Raw genomic sequence first — 20,627 nt, forward strand, 5'->3', positions numbered from 1 at the left:
ACCGGGTCGCCGCCTCATGTTGTCGCACACTCCCGCGTGTTACTTTTTTTCCTACGGGGGAGTTCAACTTGGTTGCCGGTGTATGAATCTCTTGGTGGAGACTGAATGTTTGGTTGTGCGGCAGAAGGAGCGTTTTTGCTAAAAATACAAAGTTATGTAAGGAAAGTTTCACCACCCTCTCTGTTCCCGGCAGGCCAGTCTCCAATGGTCCTTACATTTACTGCTTTCACATGTCTTTTAGTTACATGTGTGTGTGTGTGTGTGTGTGTGTGTGTGTGAGTGAGTGTTTGAGGTTGTCATCACAAGAGACACACAATGGTGAACTACTGAGTGTAATGTAGAAATCTGTGACGATTCAAAGCAAATTTAAAGGGGACGTTGGGAGCAGGGGTTGTCAGTATGACCTTTGAATTTTATTTTGAATATATATCTTGTGGTATTATTATGATATCAATAAAATTGACGACAACAAATTATTTATGGTTTCCTTTTCACCGTGTGGTTGTGACTGCATTTCATCGCGCCACTAACACTAATATTGTTCTTAAAAAAACCTTCTCATTTAAAATGGTTTTCTTCAGGACTCCGCTTACTTAAAGAAGTGTGATTTAAACTGCACGAAGGAACTGCATTTAATCCTGTTTTCAAATGTACTTTTATTTATCAGGCCTGTCGCAATAAGCGATAAAACAGTTAATCACATAATAAATTAAATCGAGGTAAATGATTCGTCCCGGAACCAGTTGTAGCAGCAGGATACAAAGACATTTTCCTGTGAAACAGAAACATCATCAGAGGTGATGTTTTTTGTCGACCATCACCTCCGACTTGGATACTCACAGCATGATGCTGCCACCACCGGGTTTCACCAGGTGGTGGGTATTTTGTGTCCCGAGAGCGATTATCACATGGATGCTGCTGCAGCGTCCTGTCACGCTGCCTTCTGCTTATTCCTGAGTGCCTCTCTTACCATTAAGAATTGTTCCGATCCATTTAAATAATCCTGTTTCTTCGCTGGCAATGAGTGAAAACATTTCCAATTAATTTCCAAAGAATGTTAGGCATTCTTTGGAAATTAATTTCACCAAAATAAAAAATCAGATTGGACACCGATAAGACACGGGTCGCCCTGAATTCCCTGCTAAGCCTTTTGCCGCATGCTTTGTGTGACGAACACAAAAATCCCACGCAACTACTTTTAATGCTTCATCAACACCAGCTCATTCTGTTTCAGAACAGAAAAATCTGTTTGTTTGTTTTTAAGTGTGGCTTTTGGAGAGCAACAACCAGCTGGAGAACCCGACCACCACATTTATGTCTGGAGGTGGTTTTTACTTTGGATCTAAGTCAGTTGGCGTGTAAACATTCACATGTGAGTGACACAACTTAAATTAACGAAACGCTGCATAAGTAGGGTGACCTTTAACCTCCTAAACTGCTTACAGCTGAAACCAGAAATTCACATACACCAAATAAAAAGACATGCATCTATTTTTTTTCTTTTCTCACTGTCTGAAGTTAAATTAAACCAAACGTCTCTTGTTTTAGCTCAGTTGGAATCACCCAAATTCTTTTTATTTGCCAAACGCCACAATAACAACAGAGGACATGTCAGAGATTCATTCATTAGTGTCTTCAAAATCAGTAGTTCACTTACAGAATCATTACTATCTATTTAAACAATGAGGGAAAACCCAGATGATGGTGTCGTTTCTTAAGAGTCTTCTGATATTTTAACTGACACATTTAAGGTCATTGGACACACACCTTTGCATTTATTTAAAATCACGATATGATACGATACGATACGATAATTCGGAACAATTTCCAGCTGTGTAAAGGAGCCGCATCCGTCTGCTCAAACAATTATACACAAGCATAGCTGGGATTGAAATATCCAAATCTGTCAATCGATCCCAAGAACTAAAGCCAAAGATTTTTTTTAGAAGATTCTGCTGAAAGTGGTAAAGCAGCTGGTGCTGACAGGGACTGAAAAGAAGGAAGCCATTACTCCAAGAGAACAGCTGTTTTTGGAGACCTGTCCTGTGGTCCGATGAAACTAAAGTGAAACTGTTTGGAAATAATGACCATCATTACATTCAGGAGAAAAAATGTGATACCTGCAAGCCTGGCAGCGCCGTCCTAACTGTGAAGTAAGGAACTAGAACTTTTTATCATTGAACTTTTTATTAGTATTTTTCACTTTACATATACAATGTACATGAACACTTTACAATCAACATAACATAAAACTTTAGCTTGGGAGCTGTTCCTCTATTTGACCTTTTGTCCCATCTAGTTTATCTAGTTCTTTATTTTTGTTGCTGTCTTTTGTCTTGAATGTTGTCCATTTCATCCATTTCTCTTCCATTTGTGTTTGCTGAAGTCTCAGACGATGTGTCAGTTTTTCCATAATGTGAATTTCTTCTATTATTCCAGTCCATTGTTCCTGACAAGGGGGGTCTGCCTCTCCCCATTTCCTTGTAATAGCTTTCTTGCTAGCTATTAACAATATCTTAATCAGATACCTGTCTTTTACTTTGATATTGTTAAAATTGCAAAGATATAGTACCACACTATTCATAGGAATATCATATCCCAGAACCTTCTCCACAGTTTCATGTACATTTTTCCAAAATTGGACAATTTTAGGACAGTTCCAGAATATGTGAGAATGATCGGCGTTCACTGATCCACAGTTCCTCCAACACCCCGTGTTTGTGTCCTTATATCTATTCTGGACTTTAGGCGTGATGAAAAATCGTATTAGCGGAACTAGAACTTTTTAAAGTCAATATTAACCCTCTGAGGTCGACGCCCGCCCTGTGGCGGGCATGACGTCATGCATTTAAAATACGTCTGAAAAATTTCATTTCTGTTGGACAGTAGAGACTTCAAACTTTGTAAAAGTAGTGGTTTTATATTGATTTTGTTTTATATTTACTTCCAAATAAGATCAGGAATATGATCGATCATTTTAGCCATAGCGTAGTGCGCATTTTACGCATGGACTCGAAAAAATGGCTTTCGTGTTGCATTCGTTCACTTTTTGGTCGTAAAACAACTCGCGATTGCACTCAACGTGCGTAAAATGCGCACTATGCTATGGCTAACATGATCGATCATATTCCTGGTTTTATTTGGAAGTAAATATAAAACAAAATCAATATAAAACCACTACTTTTACAAAGTTTGAAGTCTCCACTGTCCAACAGAAATGAAATGCACACTTCGCACGGCGTCTTTTCTTTATACAGAAGTCTTTTAAATGCATGGCGTTATGCCCGCCACAGGGCGGGCGTGGACTTCAAAGGAGTTATTTACTTAAAACAGTCTCCTATGTCTTGATGAAAAGTGACTTGCAGGTTCGTTTTTGTCTTATTTCAAATGTACTGAGATGTTTGCACAAGAAATTAGACCAAAAAACACACAAAATCTGTGTTTTTGCAGTCAAAGCGGTTACAAAGAGGCTTAAGGACAACCAAGCCAATGTTTTGGCATCACAAAGCCTTGTTATCAGTCTGATGGAGACGGCGTGTGCGAGTGAACCCTGACTCAGTTCCACCGGTTCTATCAGGAGGAACGGGCCAGAACTCCAGCAAACCACTGTGAGAAGCTTCTGGAAGGAAACCCAAAAGGTTTGACCCGAGTCTTACAGTTCAAGGCCAGCGCTACCAAAAACTGAGGAAATGTATTCCCATTTTGAAGACATTAATAAATGAATCTCAAGCATAATCTTTCTCTCATCATTGTGGTATTTTAGCAAATAAAAATAATTTTGGTAATTCTAGCTGACCTTGAAAGATGTTTGGTCTGATTTAACTTCAGACAGTTTTTCGATGGTTGTAAATTTCTGCTTTTTGAGTTTTAAAAAGTAGAACGTATCCTGACACGTTTCCACAACTATCATCCCCTCTAAAAGTTCTCATTTGCCTAATTCGTTGCTGGAGGTAAAAAATACCAGCTGAGATACGTGCCGTGGCCACGGGGGTGTGAACGGTCTTCTGGCGGTCGGCAGACGGAAAAAAAAATACGTCTAGACTCCCTTAAAAGCATTTTTGATTAAATTCCTCCCCCAAAAAAAACCTTCCAGAAAGAGCCCCTTTCACATTAATTAGAAAAATCCCCTTCAACACCTACCGACATGAAACTTTGTTCTGTCTGATTAAAGCCCAGCTGGCATTTAATCACAGGTCAAACGGCTCTGCAGGACTCGTGGCTCCAGCTTTGACCGACAGCGATGGAGGCGCCACTGCCAGGTGGACCGGCTACGTTTCACTCATTTTTACACCACAACGAGCCGTTTATCAAAGATTATTATTAAAGTTTTTACTTTCTGGGGACTCTGGACCTCCTGCCGGGCCTGACCTTTAGTCTCATTATCGTCTCTCGTTGGCGTGTTTGAGTGGGATTTGAGGTTTTGTCAGCCGGCGTGTCCAGCATCAGCAACCCTGTTGTTTCTACGTAAACGCCGTGACTGAAAGGCTCGTGCTAAAAAGCTTTTCTGTCCTTTATGTCTTTGCAGCCATCTTGAGTCGGAGCGCAGTGCTCTGAAGAGGAGAGAGTGGGAGAGGAGGAACCAGGAGGTCCAGCAAGATGAAGACTTGTTCTCAACTGGATTTAACCTCTTTGGAGAACCGTATAAAGTAAGAGCAAAACAAACAAACAAACAAAAAATTGTAGTTTTTCAAGTTTTTCCTTTTTTTTTTTTTTCTTACCGCTTTTCTACTCCCGACAAGAAGAGTGACGGATCTTTTCCTCAGCTTCTTGAACTGCAGAGATTGTGTGGCATAAAAATACGAGATGATGGCGAATCATTAAAAAATTTAAGAATCGCCACCACATAAAAAATGTCATAAACGCAGACGCAGCTTTCCTGACGCACGTTTCGATTTGATTTCAGCTTGCCGTCTTCTGGTTTAACATTTTAAAGTCTGATGACATCAACTTATTATAATTATAATTTTTGTGTTTGTTTTTTTAATATAGAGGAAACCATTTTAAAGTCATTGCCTTGTTTTCTAAATTTGCTTGTATCATAATTAATACATCAGGCTAATGCGCTCATTTAATCATCATGACCTATTTTGTGAAACTTTGTGATACTTAAAATGCATCGATCACTTTTAAAGAGTACATTACGGATTTAAAGGCATATTTTTACAACATGTTTACTCGATATAGCATATTTTGTTGAAATCCTTTGTTAGAGAAACGATCGAATAAAAAATTATACATTTGGTGCCAGAGGGTTAAATATAGTGACGCTTTAGGGTTGTTATAAAAAGAAAGGACAAAAAAGAAACAAATTTATACACAAACTCAAGTTTTTTGGAAAGAAATGGGAGATTTCAGAGTTTCAAAAGTCAAAAATGTTTAACTTTTGAAACAGGAATTCTTTTGTTTGTTTTGTGTTTCTAGCTGATATGTTTTGTTTTGGGGTTTTTTAAATAATTGCATACTTTTATTCCTTTCCAAATGAAAATCTTACCATACAACTCTGGAAAAAATGAAGAAACCACTAAAAATGATCAGTTTCTCTGATTTTACTTTTTCATAGATATATGTTTGAGTAAAATGAAAATTGTTCTTTTATTCTACGAACTACTGACACCGTGTCTCCAAAATTCAAAGCAAAAAGTTTGTGTTTATTAGCAGAAAATGAGAAATGGTCAAAATAAGGAGAAAGAGTCGGTGCTTCCAGATCTCAAATAACGCAAAGAAAACAAGTTCATATTCATTTAGAAACAACAACACTGATGTTTGGACCCAGGAAGAGTTCAGGAATCAGTATCTGGTGGAATAACCAGGAGGTTCTGAATGCAGCTCAGTGCAGTGACTCTTCATGTTCTCCAGAGCTGCAGGTCGTCTGAACTTTTGTGAGGGGAACCAAACTCACTGCGATTGATGGGGGGTGTTGACTGAAGGAGAGCGAATCAAAATTAGCCTGAACAAAGTATCGGTTCAAAGTATCACCTGCTTCACATACAAAGCAAAGGAAACGTAGCAGGAAGAAACCTTTATCTGTGGTGTATAGTTAAACCACAGACACACACAACTGTATTAGTTAGCATGTGAGTTTAAACACATAAAATGGAAAGAAATGCATTGTCATTGGCTTGTAGCTTATTGCTAGCAACAGCTAGCATCACAGCTAGCAGCCAAGCTTCATTCCCAGACTGACTCCAAATGCAACTCATCATTCAGGTTTGTGAGAAATTTGTGTTGTTTTGTTTCCACGTGGTCGAGCTAACGGTATCTGTACACTGACTTGCTGGTCTCAGTCACGTGGCTAGCTACACATTACATTTTAATGGTACATTTTTTAAAAATAATAGTCACCTAAATGAAACTTCAAAAGCAAAACGTGTTCTGAAATGATATGTGTCTCTGTAATTGTGAAGGACTAGTGTGTATCTGTTTAAATTTAGGGACTGAAAGGGAGCCTGAAGTTAAGACGGGGCAACAAGCTAACCGCTATAAGTCTTCCTCATCCATGTTTCCAGCCTTCCTGAGCTGTATGACAGAGAGAGCTGCTTTTCCCACATGTGGTGCTCTCTTATTGCTGTGGGGGAGACAGGTTTATGCTGCTGATTTATCTCTGCTGGAGAAGAGCTGAACATACCTGACTCCAGAATTGAATTTAGGGGAAAGAGACCAAGTTTACAACACCTTAATCAGTTAGGATAGGCTGGTCTCCTCCAAGAACGCTGCTCTGTGATTTAGGCTAATATAAAGCTACTCTGCCTGCTGTAAATTATCATTCGAAAGGACTTATTATGGGTGACAAACAATAATGCGAGTCTTCTGTATTGTTTAATGTCGTTCGGTGGATGGGAAAGCGGATAATGTGACTGTTTCGCATCCTCTTTTTTCCCTGAGGCTAAAATCTGAAACAGTTGTACACACATTTGTATACTTATTATTTTCTGATACCTTTTTTTTTTCTTTTCCCTTTCTTTAACAAAATGTAAACCAGACGTGCATGAAGTCCTCGGGCTCTGTGCGGCCCCTGTGTGTAAAATTGATTTTGGCTTGTTAACTCTCATTAGCTTCCACCAGGAGCTTCAACACTTGGTTAGACCAGAGCAGCTTTGAGTCTTGACAGAATCCGCGCTAACCTGCTGTGTCCAAACACAGAGGATGAGAGGGATTCTTACCGAGATGCTCCTCGGGGCTCGGGGGGTCAGGAGAAGCAAATGAGAGGTTGCTCTTCCGATAATGAATCCCATTTTAGGGGCCTCCACACTGCTAGAGATCGTTTCTAAGCCAATTATCAGTAAAGACGTAAGGTCAAGATCTGTGCGTACGAGGTGAGCGGAGGGTTGTGTGTGTGTGTGTGTGTGTGTGTATGTGTGTGTGTGGCCTGGTTGGTGTGAGGGGGGTGAGGTACCACTGCTGCATGCTAGTGTCTGCAAATAAAATGAATTCAAGTCATTTGTACACAGGTAGGCTACGTTTCTATCCGGTTGTCATGCTAATTTTGAGCTAACTTTTAAAATGTTGCCAAAAAAAAAAAAAAGTAAATAGAAATTGTGGGGTTCCCGTCTACTGGTTTGGAGCGGATCAATCAGGTGTAGTTGTGTAATTTCAGATGTTGATGTCACGCACGGCTGTAATAAACAAGAAGTGGAGGTTGAAACCTGGCATGGACCAAACGTTTCAGAGAAACCGAGGGACATTTCTGGGTCAAGATGTTATTGTTCTGTCATGGCAACCAGCTTTGGTGATGCTGCGTCCTGTTCGCTGTAGAACCAGGGTTATAATAGCTTTGGGTTTTGATTGTAGTTCAGTTTTATTTTGTTGTGACTTTTTGTTTATTTCAGTTAGTTTCAAGTAGCTTCTGTCTGGTGTGCGTTTGCCAGTTTTTAAAAATTAAACATTTAGTTTCAGTTTGCTTTTTGAGTTATTGTCGTAGTTTTAGTTTTTTTTTTTTTTTAAATATCTTGGTTAATTTTTGGGTGCACAATTCAAAAAGGTTGAAGCATTGTATTGTGATCATGTTTATGTCAACAGAAGACTTTCCAAAAAATGGATTCAGTCGTCGTTGAACAACCAACTCACTGTGGTTGTTCAGTGACTTTTGGTGCCGCCATTTTAGCGTAAATGCCACAAGGAGGATTATAGAGTACCGACATTTTCTGACAGCTGACATGCACTGCTTGTGTGAGGGAGGGGTCAATTTCACATCAGCTCAAGAGGCAAATAAATAGATTTATGAACATGAAAATAGAGGATATTACATCTATAATGTCAGTATGCTTTAGTTAGCTTTATAAACGCACCACTTACCTCCAGGTAACTCTTACCACCACAAGCTATCGTAAAAACTTTTGAATTTGATGGAGTTTTCCATCTAGGTTTTCTAATCCCATCCTTCCAGTGGAAACACGGTCCTGTTATGTACGCCAACATATTCAACTCCTATCCAGTGACAGTGAGGAAGAGTTCGCCGCCACCATTTTCCTGCTCCTTCATCTCCATCTGTGGACTTTTTAAATAAGTTTTCTGACTAAAGAATTTTCTTGACTTTTGTTCTCAACCAACAAATGATGGAGCAATCTGTCTTTTTTCTGGCATGAAGAAATGTTTGCTGTCTTTAAACAACTAATGGCACCATGGGGATGTAAATAAAAGATACATCATGGTGCTTTGCAACAGCATTACTCATGTCAAAAGATACTCATAATTCAGATTTTAAAAATATACACTAATACTGTAATTACCAGGGTGGATTGGATTTATAACATGGTAAATTTTAGCTGTTAGCAACACTAAGCCTAAATACCAAAGCCCTGAATTTTGGCATTAGATCTAATTTGCAGGGAGCCTTGTTACTCAGCGAAGAGGCAGTTCCCTGGTAATACGCTGCTGCACAGAGGTTTTTAGGTTCCTCATTAATTACAGTCATTAGCTGAACAGGGAAGCTGTAATTGAAAAGAAAATAATTCTGATAAAAGGGAACGGGTCACTGCATCATTCATAGGGGACAACTTGTTTACTCGTTTAATACGCCTGCTCTTTTTCAACTGTTTGAAGAAATGTCCGCGCATTTCTCCAGTTTATACCTCGCTGTTTTCTTCTACTGACTTATTTATCACACCACACAGAAAAGTCATTTGTTATTTTTATTTTTTATGCTCACTACGTTTGATCAATTTGCTGTTTTTTTTTTTTTGCCAAAGCCTGTCCCCCCCGGCCTTCTCCCCGCTCTGCGTTTAAGTCCGAGCTACTCTTTCATATCAGCTCGTTTTAGCGATCAGATATTGGATTTGTGGAGCCCCAATGACCTCTGCTTTCTGTTTTTAGTTTTTTGTTGTTTTTTTCTTTTTTAATCATGTGTCTGTCACTTCTGTCTTTTTCTTCTCCTCTCTTTCCCAGCGTTCATTCTCTCTGTCAGCTATTAGCTAATCCCTCTTCTAATCCTGTTAAGGAGCGTTATGCTGTTAGCAGCTATTTGGGATGATCTATTCACACACTCTTAAACACACGCACACACACACTGAAAAGTCATACATAGGTATTCATCCTCTCCCTCTCCTCTGTTTTCCATTTTACCTTCTCTGTAAATGTGTTTTCTGTTCCTCTTCAGCCACCAGATCTTTTATTCATGAGCCTGAGATGGAGACGAGATGGGCTAATTTATTCACAGCTAACTTGGGCTCTCCACGGTGTGTAGTGTTTGTGCGAGTGTGTGCGCACAGCAGCAACTTCTGTTAGGATTATCTGAATGCTTTTCCGTCAGTTCTGATGTGCGTCGTCCGTAAATGCGTCTTGATCGTTTCCTTTCTTTCATTTATTTGCGCTTTTGGAGGTTTTCTTGTTTTATTAGAGGCGAAACGATGCAAAGGAAAGACTTGATGGGACAGATTAATGATGTTTGTCGGCGTTCCGCCTTCTTCATTAGTTATTTTGAAATCTGTGTGGGAATATTTCACTCCTTCTGTCTTTATTGTACCATTTTTTTAGAAGGATATTTATGGCCTTTATGTTTCAGGAAAAAAAAAAGTAAAAATAATTATTGACCTGCCCATCTGAGTTTTTGCCATTTGCAATTTGTCCGTCCAAGCTACACTATAAAAACATTAAATAGTAAATATTTTTCCCATTACTGACTACTTTATTAGTAGTCAGTAGTGTCACAATGAATGAAGCACAGTTTTACTAGCTTTAGCTTTTAGCACTGCTGGTCGCAAAACTGAACTGTTGTCTATAAGAGCTGACCTAGAGATGACAGAAAATAACTCTGAGATTCCCAAAAGACTTCCTACACTTCCGGATCCAGTGCCTTTAATGGCTGCCTGAGGTTGAAGAGCAAACAGATAAAATGCGTCGACTGTGCGTAAGCACACTACTCTCTGTACCACATGGAGAAAATACAATTTTTTTTAAAACAATTTACAGTATTGTTTAGCTTCTGTGACGTTGCTTTCAAAAAACTCACAAATACTGACAGTTTTTGGTTGTCTTCTCACAGTAACGACTTCCAAACTGAAGAGTGTTGTGGTCAGTGCCAGTTCAGGTTTCTTCTTCAAATCAAACAAAATTGGTGTCACACGTTTGTGCAGCAAAAACTTCCATTTGTGCCACTGTCTTTTTAAAGATATTATTCCAAATGTTTCCAGAGGTCATTAAAGGTCAAAACAGGTTTGGTATCAGTCAACTGTGCTCTGAAACGTTTAGCTGCACAAACTAGATTTTCTGCTCGGTGCTAATTTGTGGGGACCTCTGGAAATGGTTTTCTTTTGTAACATTTGAGAGATTAGGTCGGCACAAACAGTTTTGTTGCTGCACAAACATTTAACACCATTTCCATTCAAAGTGAAGAGGGCAAGAAGGTCAACTTCCATCGGGGTGTTTTTTGAGTTTGGGCCTTGCGGGTCACCAGTCAGAGCCAAGCAAAGTGGAAAATTTGTTAGTTATAGTTTCTCCCCATTAATTACCCTTTTTTATTTTCTTCAGTTAGCAAAGATGTTTTCTCAATTTCAGATTTTGCTATTTTGTTAGTTTTAGTTTGCTATAATAACCTTGCTTGGTTCTTGATTTGTTTTCTTTCCACTGATCGTATTTACAGTGTTTTAAGAAAGTGGCGCGGTCAATACACCAGGCCAAATTGCTTTTACCCCCCTAATCTCCCTAATATTGGTGAAGATTGATCATCGTGGTGCACACAAAATAAATCCAAATGCGCATGATTACACTCCCCCATCTAGACAAAGTCCAATATGTCCATTACTTTGGCTGTTCACCAAATCATTACCATTATCAAACTATTACAGACGTCCCCATTATCCTCAGTTATGTGCTAATGTGAAAAACGTCTCATTTTTACAAACAGAACAAATACAACAAAAAAAGGCCTGCCTAACACGCGGGCTAGCGGCGCAGTGCGAGCATCGTTACCATGGTTTTCTCTCTCTCTTTCTCTGTTGCTCCATGCAGAGCCGCTCGTTTTCCGCCGAGGCATGTTAAAACCAGAACACTTTGTGATTTCAGCTCCACCTGGCTCATAAAACTCATGTCAGAACAATTGCTTGGTGGAAACAGAACCCAGAAACTTGTGATCGCCATGAAAGGCAGCTTAAATTGCCCTCTATTACAGCCAATAGTGCCATGGTGTTATGATCATTCGTAATGTCGGGAAGTGTTTGCTGTAACACACACATACTTAGAATTCCCTCCTCAGCAATGAGCCCTCTCCATGGATCATTGCATGTTATTACTCTATTATTTGGTTATTGACTGAAGCCGTTTGCATTGGAACAACAAAGCTGCACTCTCAAACGCTCACCTGGAGGAAAAACAACCATCCACACATCAGTCTTTAATTGTCCCCTTCTCCTCTCGCCTCGGAGATATAAACAAATGATTTAAATTCATCTTTAAATTTATTAATCTTCTTACGGCTTCCTCCTCTCTGTAATTCTCCAAATAAATACAATTTTACTTCTTCTTACCAGCTTTGCTGTGACTCGACACCGCCGCTTCCCTGTTAGCGCCGTGGTAATTGGGCCGTCAGCAACCTCGGCCTTATGACTGAGAAATTCTATTGACCAGATTGCTAATCAGATGTGCAATAAAATTACTGGATGCCATTTCGCATTGATCTTGCTCACTGGTCCCATTGTTCCACGTTTGTGTGTAATTCACGATGAAATGTCAGCCGCGTGTCGGTTTGCTGTAGATCTTGCATAATTCAGACCAGGCTGATGAATGTTGTCGGCTGAAAACTTGTCACGTATTTATTGTTTCCTCTGGTAAAAATGTGTTAAAAAAAAAGTCTTTACAGAAATTGTTTCTCTATTGGACTTGCTTCAATCTTACCTTTTAATTTATAGAGAACCTATTCAAATCATCAAAGTGGCCGTGTTACGTAAAATCAATCAGGCATGTTTGAGAAATCGTTTAAGCTCCATGGCAACCATTCAGCTCTGCAAAACGCCTGGGTGGACCTAGCTCCGCCTTCGAGGATAAATCTCTTCCTTAGAATTTCAGTTTCCAAGTTTCCACCTCACAGAGCAGCACAGCCCATCGCTCCCCTCTCAGACTAGTCAGCAATCAGCAAACACTTGATATTAGGAAATAAACGGAAGAAAGAAAACAATCAAGATGCATTTATGGAAGATGCACATATAATATATAATTTTTTATGTTTGTATACATCAACTATTAAAGTTTATTGGTGCTATGTTGTGTCATAATTTCAATCATGATTAAAGAATTAGTTCCCTCGTTAACGTTACAATAACTGCCCCTCTAACAGTAAACGTCACAATTACTACCCCTGTGACAGTAAACGTTACAATTACTACCCCTGTGACAGTAAACGTTACAATTACTACCCCTGTGACAGTAAACGTTACAATTACTACCCCTGTGACAGTAAACGTTACAATTACTACCCCTGTGACAGTAAACGTTACAATTACTACCCCTGTGACAGTAAACGTTACAATAACTGCCCCTGTGACAGTAAACGTTACAATTACTACCCCTGTGACAGTAAACGTTACAATAACTGCCCCTGTGACAGTAAATGTTACAATAACTGCCCCTGTAACAGTAAATGTTACAATAACTGCCCCTCTGACAGTAAACATTACAATAACTGCCCCTGTAACAGTAAATGTTACAATTACTACCCCTGTGACAGTAAATGTTACAATAACTGCCCCTGTAACAGTAAATGTTACAATAACTGCCCCTCTGACAGTAAACATTACAATAACTGCCCCTGTGACAGTAAACGTTACAATTACTACCCCTGTGACAGTAAATGTTACAATAACTGCCCCTGTGACAGTAAATGTTACAATTACTGCCCCTGTGACAGTAAATGTTACAATAACTGCCCCTGTGACAGTAAATGTTACAATAACTACCCCTGTGACAGTAAATGTTACAATAACTGCCCCTGTGACAGTAAATGTTACAATAACTGCCCCTGTAACAGTAAACGTTACAATAACTGCCCCTGTGACAGTAAATGTTACAATAACTGCCCCTGTGACAGTAAATGTTACAATTACTGCCCCTGTGACAGTAAATGTTACAATAACTGCCCTCTGACAGTAAATGTTACAATAACTGCCCCTGTGACAGTAAATGTTACAATAACTGCCCCTGTGACAGTAAATGTTACAATAACTGCCCCTGGTCTCATCTGACTGAAGCCCCTTGGTCCCAATAAAGTCCCAGTAAAGTGAACTAAACTCCACATTGTGACGGTAAGGTGGAGAAGCCTTTTTCTTTCCTTATCATGGAGACTTGGTGATAACTTGCAACAGTAATTTACCAATAACATTTTAAAATTTATCTTGGTTTCCTCAAAAGTGGCTTGTAGTTAAAAGAAATGCTCTTCTGCGTGACCTCTCTCATGTGGTATGGTAATCCCCAAGTCTTAGTTTAGTAATTAGATGTTTCAACTAAAAAAAAGAGTAAACCATACAATACAAACAGCTTTTGCACGCAGTTACCAATTACAGTCAATAACCAAATTACCAGTTACCAGTTCTGGGACTTTATTTTTCTCTTATTTTGGCCCAAGAAGAACTGCCCTAGTGCTGATCTTCTCCTTTCTTTCACTGTCACTGACACTAAATGAGCTGTTAGGCTATTCTTGGGCACCTCTCAGCATTTCTGATAGCAGGTAGGCTGCTTTAGGATGACATATAAGTGAAGGCAGGACTGTCCTCCAAACAGTGATTGGCTGAGAATGTGGGGTCAGGGTAATAATGACTCCTGCCCCATTAATTTCACAGCTTCAGCCCAGGATGGGGCCTCTTAAAGGTGGCATTATTTAATTAATCATCTTCTCCTGAAGGCTGGTCAGTGGTCACCCTATCTATCTCTCACTGTTCCTTTCCAGATGAGTAAAGAGGGCTGTTCATCAAGTCTGGTAAAAAGGAGAAATGGAAGACTTAATTAATGTCCTTTTCTTTTCCCTCCCTCTGTCCTTTTCCCCTTTTCCTTTTTTTTCCTTCCCTGTCAGACTAATAAGGGCGATGCATTGGCCAACCGAGTCCAGAACACCCTGGGCTCCTACGAAGAAATGAAAGACCTGCTAACCAGCCACTCCAACCAGAGCCACTTGGTGGGAATCCCCAAAGGCAGCGCTGCGAGCAGCAACCAGCAGCAAGCGGCGGGCTCCTCCGCCGCCGACAGATCGGCCACAGAGTCCCAGCTGTTCAACGAGGCCTGGAGAGGAGCAGTGGGCGGTGGAGGAGGAGGAGGAGCAGAGGGAAGCGGGGAAAAGAGGACGGGAAGCGGCATTCTGTCGTCGGCCTCCATGCAGCCGCCCGCCGTCGTCACGGCGTTATCGAACGCAGCGGTGGCCCCGCACCAGAACGTGAAGAAGTCGAGGAACACCATGGAGTGGTCGAAGGGAGGTCAAGCGACGGGCCTGGTGGTAGGGTCAGGGGCGCCAGGACAAAACGGACAGGGGCAGGTCCCTGCGGCCTCGGCGGCCAGCCGGGGCAAAATGACTCTTTTAGAGGAGCAGCAGCTGCAACGGCACGAGGAACTGTTCAGCTCTCTCAAAGATGAACTGGGTCTGAAAGAGGAATCAAGCCCTTCTTCCTCGTCTTCATCCTCTTCCTCGTCCTCTTCCAGAAGGCATTCGTCCAAAAGCCATTCCCTACCAGGTAATTGTTACCCAACGTGCCTCAAAAGGAATTGCTACTCTGATTCTGTTGCATTCAAGAGTATTTCAATTTTATGTTTTATATCTACATTTAATATCGGATGGTTTTATACCGCAGAAATTAATGGACTGTTGGCTTGCATCAGTGTTGTGAAGATATAAACATTGAAAGATACTATAGATGTGTCCCTTACTGCATAAATTTATTCCATATTAAACATCATAATAATTCAGGTCTGCCATCCTGTTGCCATTGGTATGTGAGTCCTGTACCGTGTCGACACACCTTGGTACGTTCATGAACACAAGGCTCTTGGGCCTTGCGGACAAGCAGACCGGAACAGTGTCAAAGCCTATGGCCATTAACAAAATTAAAGTTGGGTCGGAGTTTCCTATTGCATCCTCAGGGTGGATCACACAGCTCTGTCTGGTCCGCTTCAGTCAGACTCTAGTTTATTTGGCCAGAAAGTCCGGTTTATTTAGGGCAGTGGTGCTCAAAGTCAGTCATCCTGCATGTTTTAGTTCTCTCCCTGGTTTAACACACCTGGATCCAATGATGACTCGTTAGAAGAACACTGACATGCTGAAAAGGTTGTTGGTGCCACCAGGGAGAGAACTGAAACATGCAGGATGCCGGCCCTCCAGGACCCACTTTTGGGACCCCTGATTTAGGGAGATGTGAATGTGCAAGTGGACCAAAAAATTCAACTCTAAAAACCTAAGTCTCTGTTCAGTTAAAATGTACCAAGCGAACCAGAGACCGCTCCAAAAGCAGAATGTGGACTAAACCAGAGGGCATTCTGGGTAAATACAACCTAAACAAACATGTGAGTTTAAAGCTAATTGTTCACGGTCTTTCATCAACGAAAAAAACCAAATTCTACAACTGTAAAAATTTTACATCGCGTCGTTCTTGTTTACATTTTGTGAAGGTGAAAGTTGCGCTCAGTGTCTTCTCATTGGTTCTGCACTTCAGTGGTTCTTGGTGCAGCGCCACCACAGGCGAGGAGGGGAACAGGTTTTTCAAAACTGGTTTGTTTCTTAGCATCAGCTGAAAAGGTAACCAATGTTGTAGTCTGACCAACTATCAGGTGTGAAAACTTCCCTAAACTAAAGGTCTGTTTCATGTTTTGTACTTTCTGATACACTTAGTCAAATGTAGTTCAAAATCTGAAATATGGAAAATACAGAAAGCCCATTTTTACTATAGAATTCAACAAACAGAAATCACCACGTATGAAGTATTAAAACCTGAATGGAAATGTTCTACAGCGATTATGTATTCTTAAAAGCAAACGTATTTGTGAAGCCTTTTTGTATTTGTTTAAAAAAGCATGAGTGCTTAGTTTCTCTAAAAATATTGCTACAATCTTGTCCAGTCTTCTTGTGAAGCCAACGTTATCTTATGAACTCGATTAAATCCTTTCAGCCCACATCAAGAGGTTTTGTTGTTTTATTAATTAAGTCTTAGGAGAGGGTTGCCTTTTCTCAAATCAAGAAAAGCTTTTACAGATGTGTCTGATTAAAGGTGTAAAATACAAAACATTTTATATATCAAGATTCATAATTATTATTATTTTTTATCCTGGCCTGAGTCATGAAGGCTGATTAAATAATTGTAGTAAAATTTTGAAGGGTTCCAATGATTCAGACCTTCTTGATAAAAATGATTAAAATTAGCATTTATTACATAACCAGATAATAAGGTTGATTTTGAAACCTGAAAACATCTTAATTCTGTTTGATTTGATTGGCTGTACTGATCTCACTGATCTCTGACGATGACCTGTTGGTAGGGTTTATTGTTCTCAGGTGATTTCTTCTTCTTCTCTCTCTTACAGATGGCGGCAGCTTTCGGCCCTCCACGCTAGACGGTTGCCACTTTAAGTCTTCCTCCAGCGTGGAAAATGGCGGATCTTTCAAAACCTCCCCGTTCGAAAATGAAACGAGTTCTCACCTTTCTTTGTCCTCCTCCCCGCTGGCTTCCACCTCTGTTCTGACAACCCCCACGCCCGGTCTGACCACCCCCACGTCTGGACTGACCACGCCCACTTTCCCACCCGGCTGCCTATCGGGGAAGCCGATCGCTATTCAGCAGAAGCCCACGGCGTACGTTCGACCAATGGACGGCCAGGACCAGGCACCCAGTGACTCCCCGCAGCTTAAGCCCCCTCCGGTGGCAACAGAGGGGTTTAGCAGCAGCCAAACTTTTGGAGGAACGTCTGGAAACGTGAAGAACAAACTGCCAAAACTGAACCTGAGCCACACGGGCGAGGTAAGACTTTGGAGTTGGTTACTGTTGATGCATCAATTTTAAAAGAGTCTGTAGACCGAGTCAAGAAAATCATCTTTTTTTTCTTTTTTTACTGAAAAAGCAAATGAAAAACTTTTAGTTTGAAGAACAAAGTAAAACCAGCGGCCTCTCTGGTCCGCTGGTAATCCTATTCAGTATTCAGTATTTATTTTTTATTACAATATAAATAATCTGTCAGTAAAATAGTAGGACAGATCAAAACTGAAGCCCCTGACTGAATTGACATGCCAATCAACAGAGCATGTTACAGGGCATTCACTACGCAACCTGTGGTTCCTGGGTGGGTTTTAATGAGTTTACAGGACAGCTTTGGGATTGATAGTTGATCGTTGATTAGCTTTCTATTTTCATCTGTCTACAGTTTTGTTAGCTTTGTTTAGAACTATCAAATCTAATTGTTCTTTAGATGAAAATGAGTTCCAATCGATTAATCAATAACGTCAGCTTACACCTTCCTTTAGTGTTGTAGTTTGGCTTAAGGATGACCAGTAGATACAGAAACAAAGGTGGCGGGGCCATACTAGAACAGGAAAAACAAACGATCCTAACAGAGTCCGGAGTGGAATATAAAATGATTTTTATGTGGTTCTGTTTTGAAATGTAAACACTCGACAAGTTTCACCTTAATAGCACTCCCTCTGTATTACGGTGCAGCGTCAACTTCTCAATTAAAAATGACTGATTTGCTCTGAAGGCGAGGTCGTGTTGACAGAAAAGCAGAAAAATTTTAATAAAAAAAAAATCATGATGCCAATTTGTGTTGCGCCTTTATGTTAAGGAAAGCCGGTTGACCCTCGTGATTCAAGAGAAAACTCTGGCTTTTAAGAAAATGGTCGCTTATCGATCGATCTATAAGATCAATCAACTATAGATTAACTCAAAAATCAATAAGTTCCATGCCTACAACTCTTTAGAGGGTCTTTGGACTCTTTTGCTCTTGAGAGGAATAGGTTTTCCCATTACTTTAGTAATTCAAGAAGAGCCAATTCAAAAATGGTGTTTAGTCTATTCATGCCTGAAAAGTGAGACTCATTGGGCAGGTTCAAGTCAACAAGCAGCAGAAGAGAAATAGGCTTAAGATACTTGATCAACTCTACTTTAGAAGAGTATATTTTTAAAACTAATTAGACAAGTGTAATTTTCAGTACTGAAATTACAAACGGCAAACAGCTATCATAGAAGCTCAACATTAAAATCAGTCATCTCTGATACTAGTGGCCATTTTCTTAAAAGCCAGAGTTTTCTCTTGAATCAAGAGTGTCAACCAGCTTTCCTTAACATGAAGGCGCGACACAAATTGGCATCATGATTTAGTCGGTCGTGTTACCATTTTTCTACATTTCGCCTTTCGCTTTCCTGTCAACACATCCTCGCCTTCGTAGCAAATCAGTCATTTTTAATTGAGAAGTTGACGCTGCACTGAAATGCCGCGTGAGTGCTGTTAAGGTGAAACTATCTACAGCATCATTCCTGCTAAAACAGACCTCAGAGCAAGCTAAGCGCCCCACATACCAGAATACTTCAGGCAGAGGTCTGATGACAGGTACAGTCTGTGCTCTGAAATGAGGATGAAATTTAAAGCCCCTTCACTCTGGATTTACACTACTACTGCTCTGCAGTCCAACTCCATAACCGTTCAAATGTGGCTCGAATGCTCCAAGTCTAGAAACATTACTTCCAGTAGGACGGCAATAATTCTGTCAGTACTCACCAAATATGCCTCCCCCTCAGCTACTTTCCTGACTATCCTTCAACAATGCTATCCCCAGCTGCTATATATATATATATATATATATATATATATATATATATATATATATATATATATATACATTATATGTGTATTTGCAGACTTTAAGATGTTCTTTAAGGGCAATGACGAAAACCTTTTGCATATGACCTACAGCCTAAAAAAACAATTTGCTATCTTTGGCCAACCAGACTGTGCAATATGGAGTTGTGAGCGCCGCTTCAGAACTCGAAGCCCTATGGAGCCGTGTTTATTAGTGAGGGTGTGTGTGTGGATCGTTTGCTTCAGCAGCTTGTCTAAGAGTGGTGGTTTTATTCTTGAACATTGTGAAAAGCAGTGCCATGTAAAGTAGATCGAATTCAACTGCCTAGCCACCGTTTCACCAAAGGGGTCAGCACTGAGTCGGCTTTAGGTAAAATTAAGCAAAAGTAAGCAAATTTGCACAAAAATGTCAAAAAATAAATAAATAAAGATCATATCATAGAGAACTTACTTAGTTTATCAGCAAAAAAAAGTTGATTTTGGGGTGAGTTACACTTTAGGTTGGTCTTTCCATTCAGCTTTCGGCTGATTCCTATTAGCTGTGTTTCCATTGACCTTGTAATTGGACAATTTGACATTTCAAAAATAAATTGTCTTTCTTGAGAAACGGCAATTTTGAAAAAACTGTAGGCACTAGGATGAGATGGGGATAATTTGAGCCATATCAAAATAGGTTGTTTTTTTTTTTTTTTGCAAAACTGCAATGGAAACTCCATTTTCTCTACAACCAAACGTTTCCACTGGCACAAACCACGAAGAAGAATTCGACAGACAGGAAGTAGATGGAGGATGAGTTTTTTAAGGACTTGCCGGATGAACAAACTTATTCACGTGTGATTTTAATTGCGTTTCTTGTGTTAATGGAAACACTGCAGTTGTGAAATTGTGGGGGAGTTTTTCACACTGCCACAGCACCGACAAAGTTTTGCGGACATTTGTAATGGATCAGAGCTACTGCCGTGGTACAGGCACAAGATTCGTAGGTTGAGTGAGAATAACCTGACGCTCCACTGATCTACAACACACAGATCTGCCAGTCGACCACTCATTAGTTAAAGGTTTGCACCGCTGAAAAAGGTTAGTGCCAGAACCACAGAACAAAATAAAATAAAATAAAATAAACAGTCTGTCTCTCTTCAGATTTGATTTTTATTTAATGGATCAGTTAGAGAACTCAGAACTCTGTGATCAAACACCTTAAACAACCAACCAAGACCCACTTTGCCTGGATGCAAACAAATTATTAGCAAGTTTACAAATATGTCATTCACATTCACATCTTAGTGCTAATTTATAATCAGTTTATTATTTGACACCCAATTATAAATTCAAATTAAAGACTTAAAAAAAAACCACCGTAATACAGACATTTTCATAGT

At 40.0% G+C, this 20,627-nt stretch overlaps 1 protein-coding gene across 2 annotated transcripts in view; it reads left to right on the top strand.

Moving 5' to 3' along the window:
* aff2 (AF4/FMR2 family, member 2) overlaps nucleotides 1–20,627 on the top strand; it is a 197,982-nt gene that overhangs the window by 61,479 nt on the left and 115,876 nt on the right. For both annotated transcript variants that reach the window (XM_044127371.1, XM_044127373.1), the window contains exons 2-4: nucleotides 4,526–4,646; nucleotides 14,492–15,143; nucleotides 16,984–17,417. In XM_044127371.1, coding sequence (XP_043983306.1) covers nucleotides 4,526–4,646; nucleotides 14,492–15,143; nucleotides 16,984–17,417 — 1,207 coding nt within the window. The remainder of the gene's footprint in view (nucleotides 1–4,525; nucleotides 4,647–14,491; nucleotides 15,144–16,983; nucleotides 17,418–20,627) is intronic.

Source organism: Gambusia affinis, linkage group LG09 (genome assembly GCF_019740435.1).
Source record: "Gambusia affinis linkage group LG09, SWU_Gaff_1.0, whole genome shotgun sequence".
Lineage (NCBI taxonomy): Eukaryota > Metazoa > Chordata > Actinopteri > Cyprinodontiformes > Poeciliidae > Gambusia > Gambusia affinis.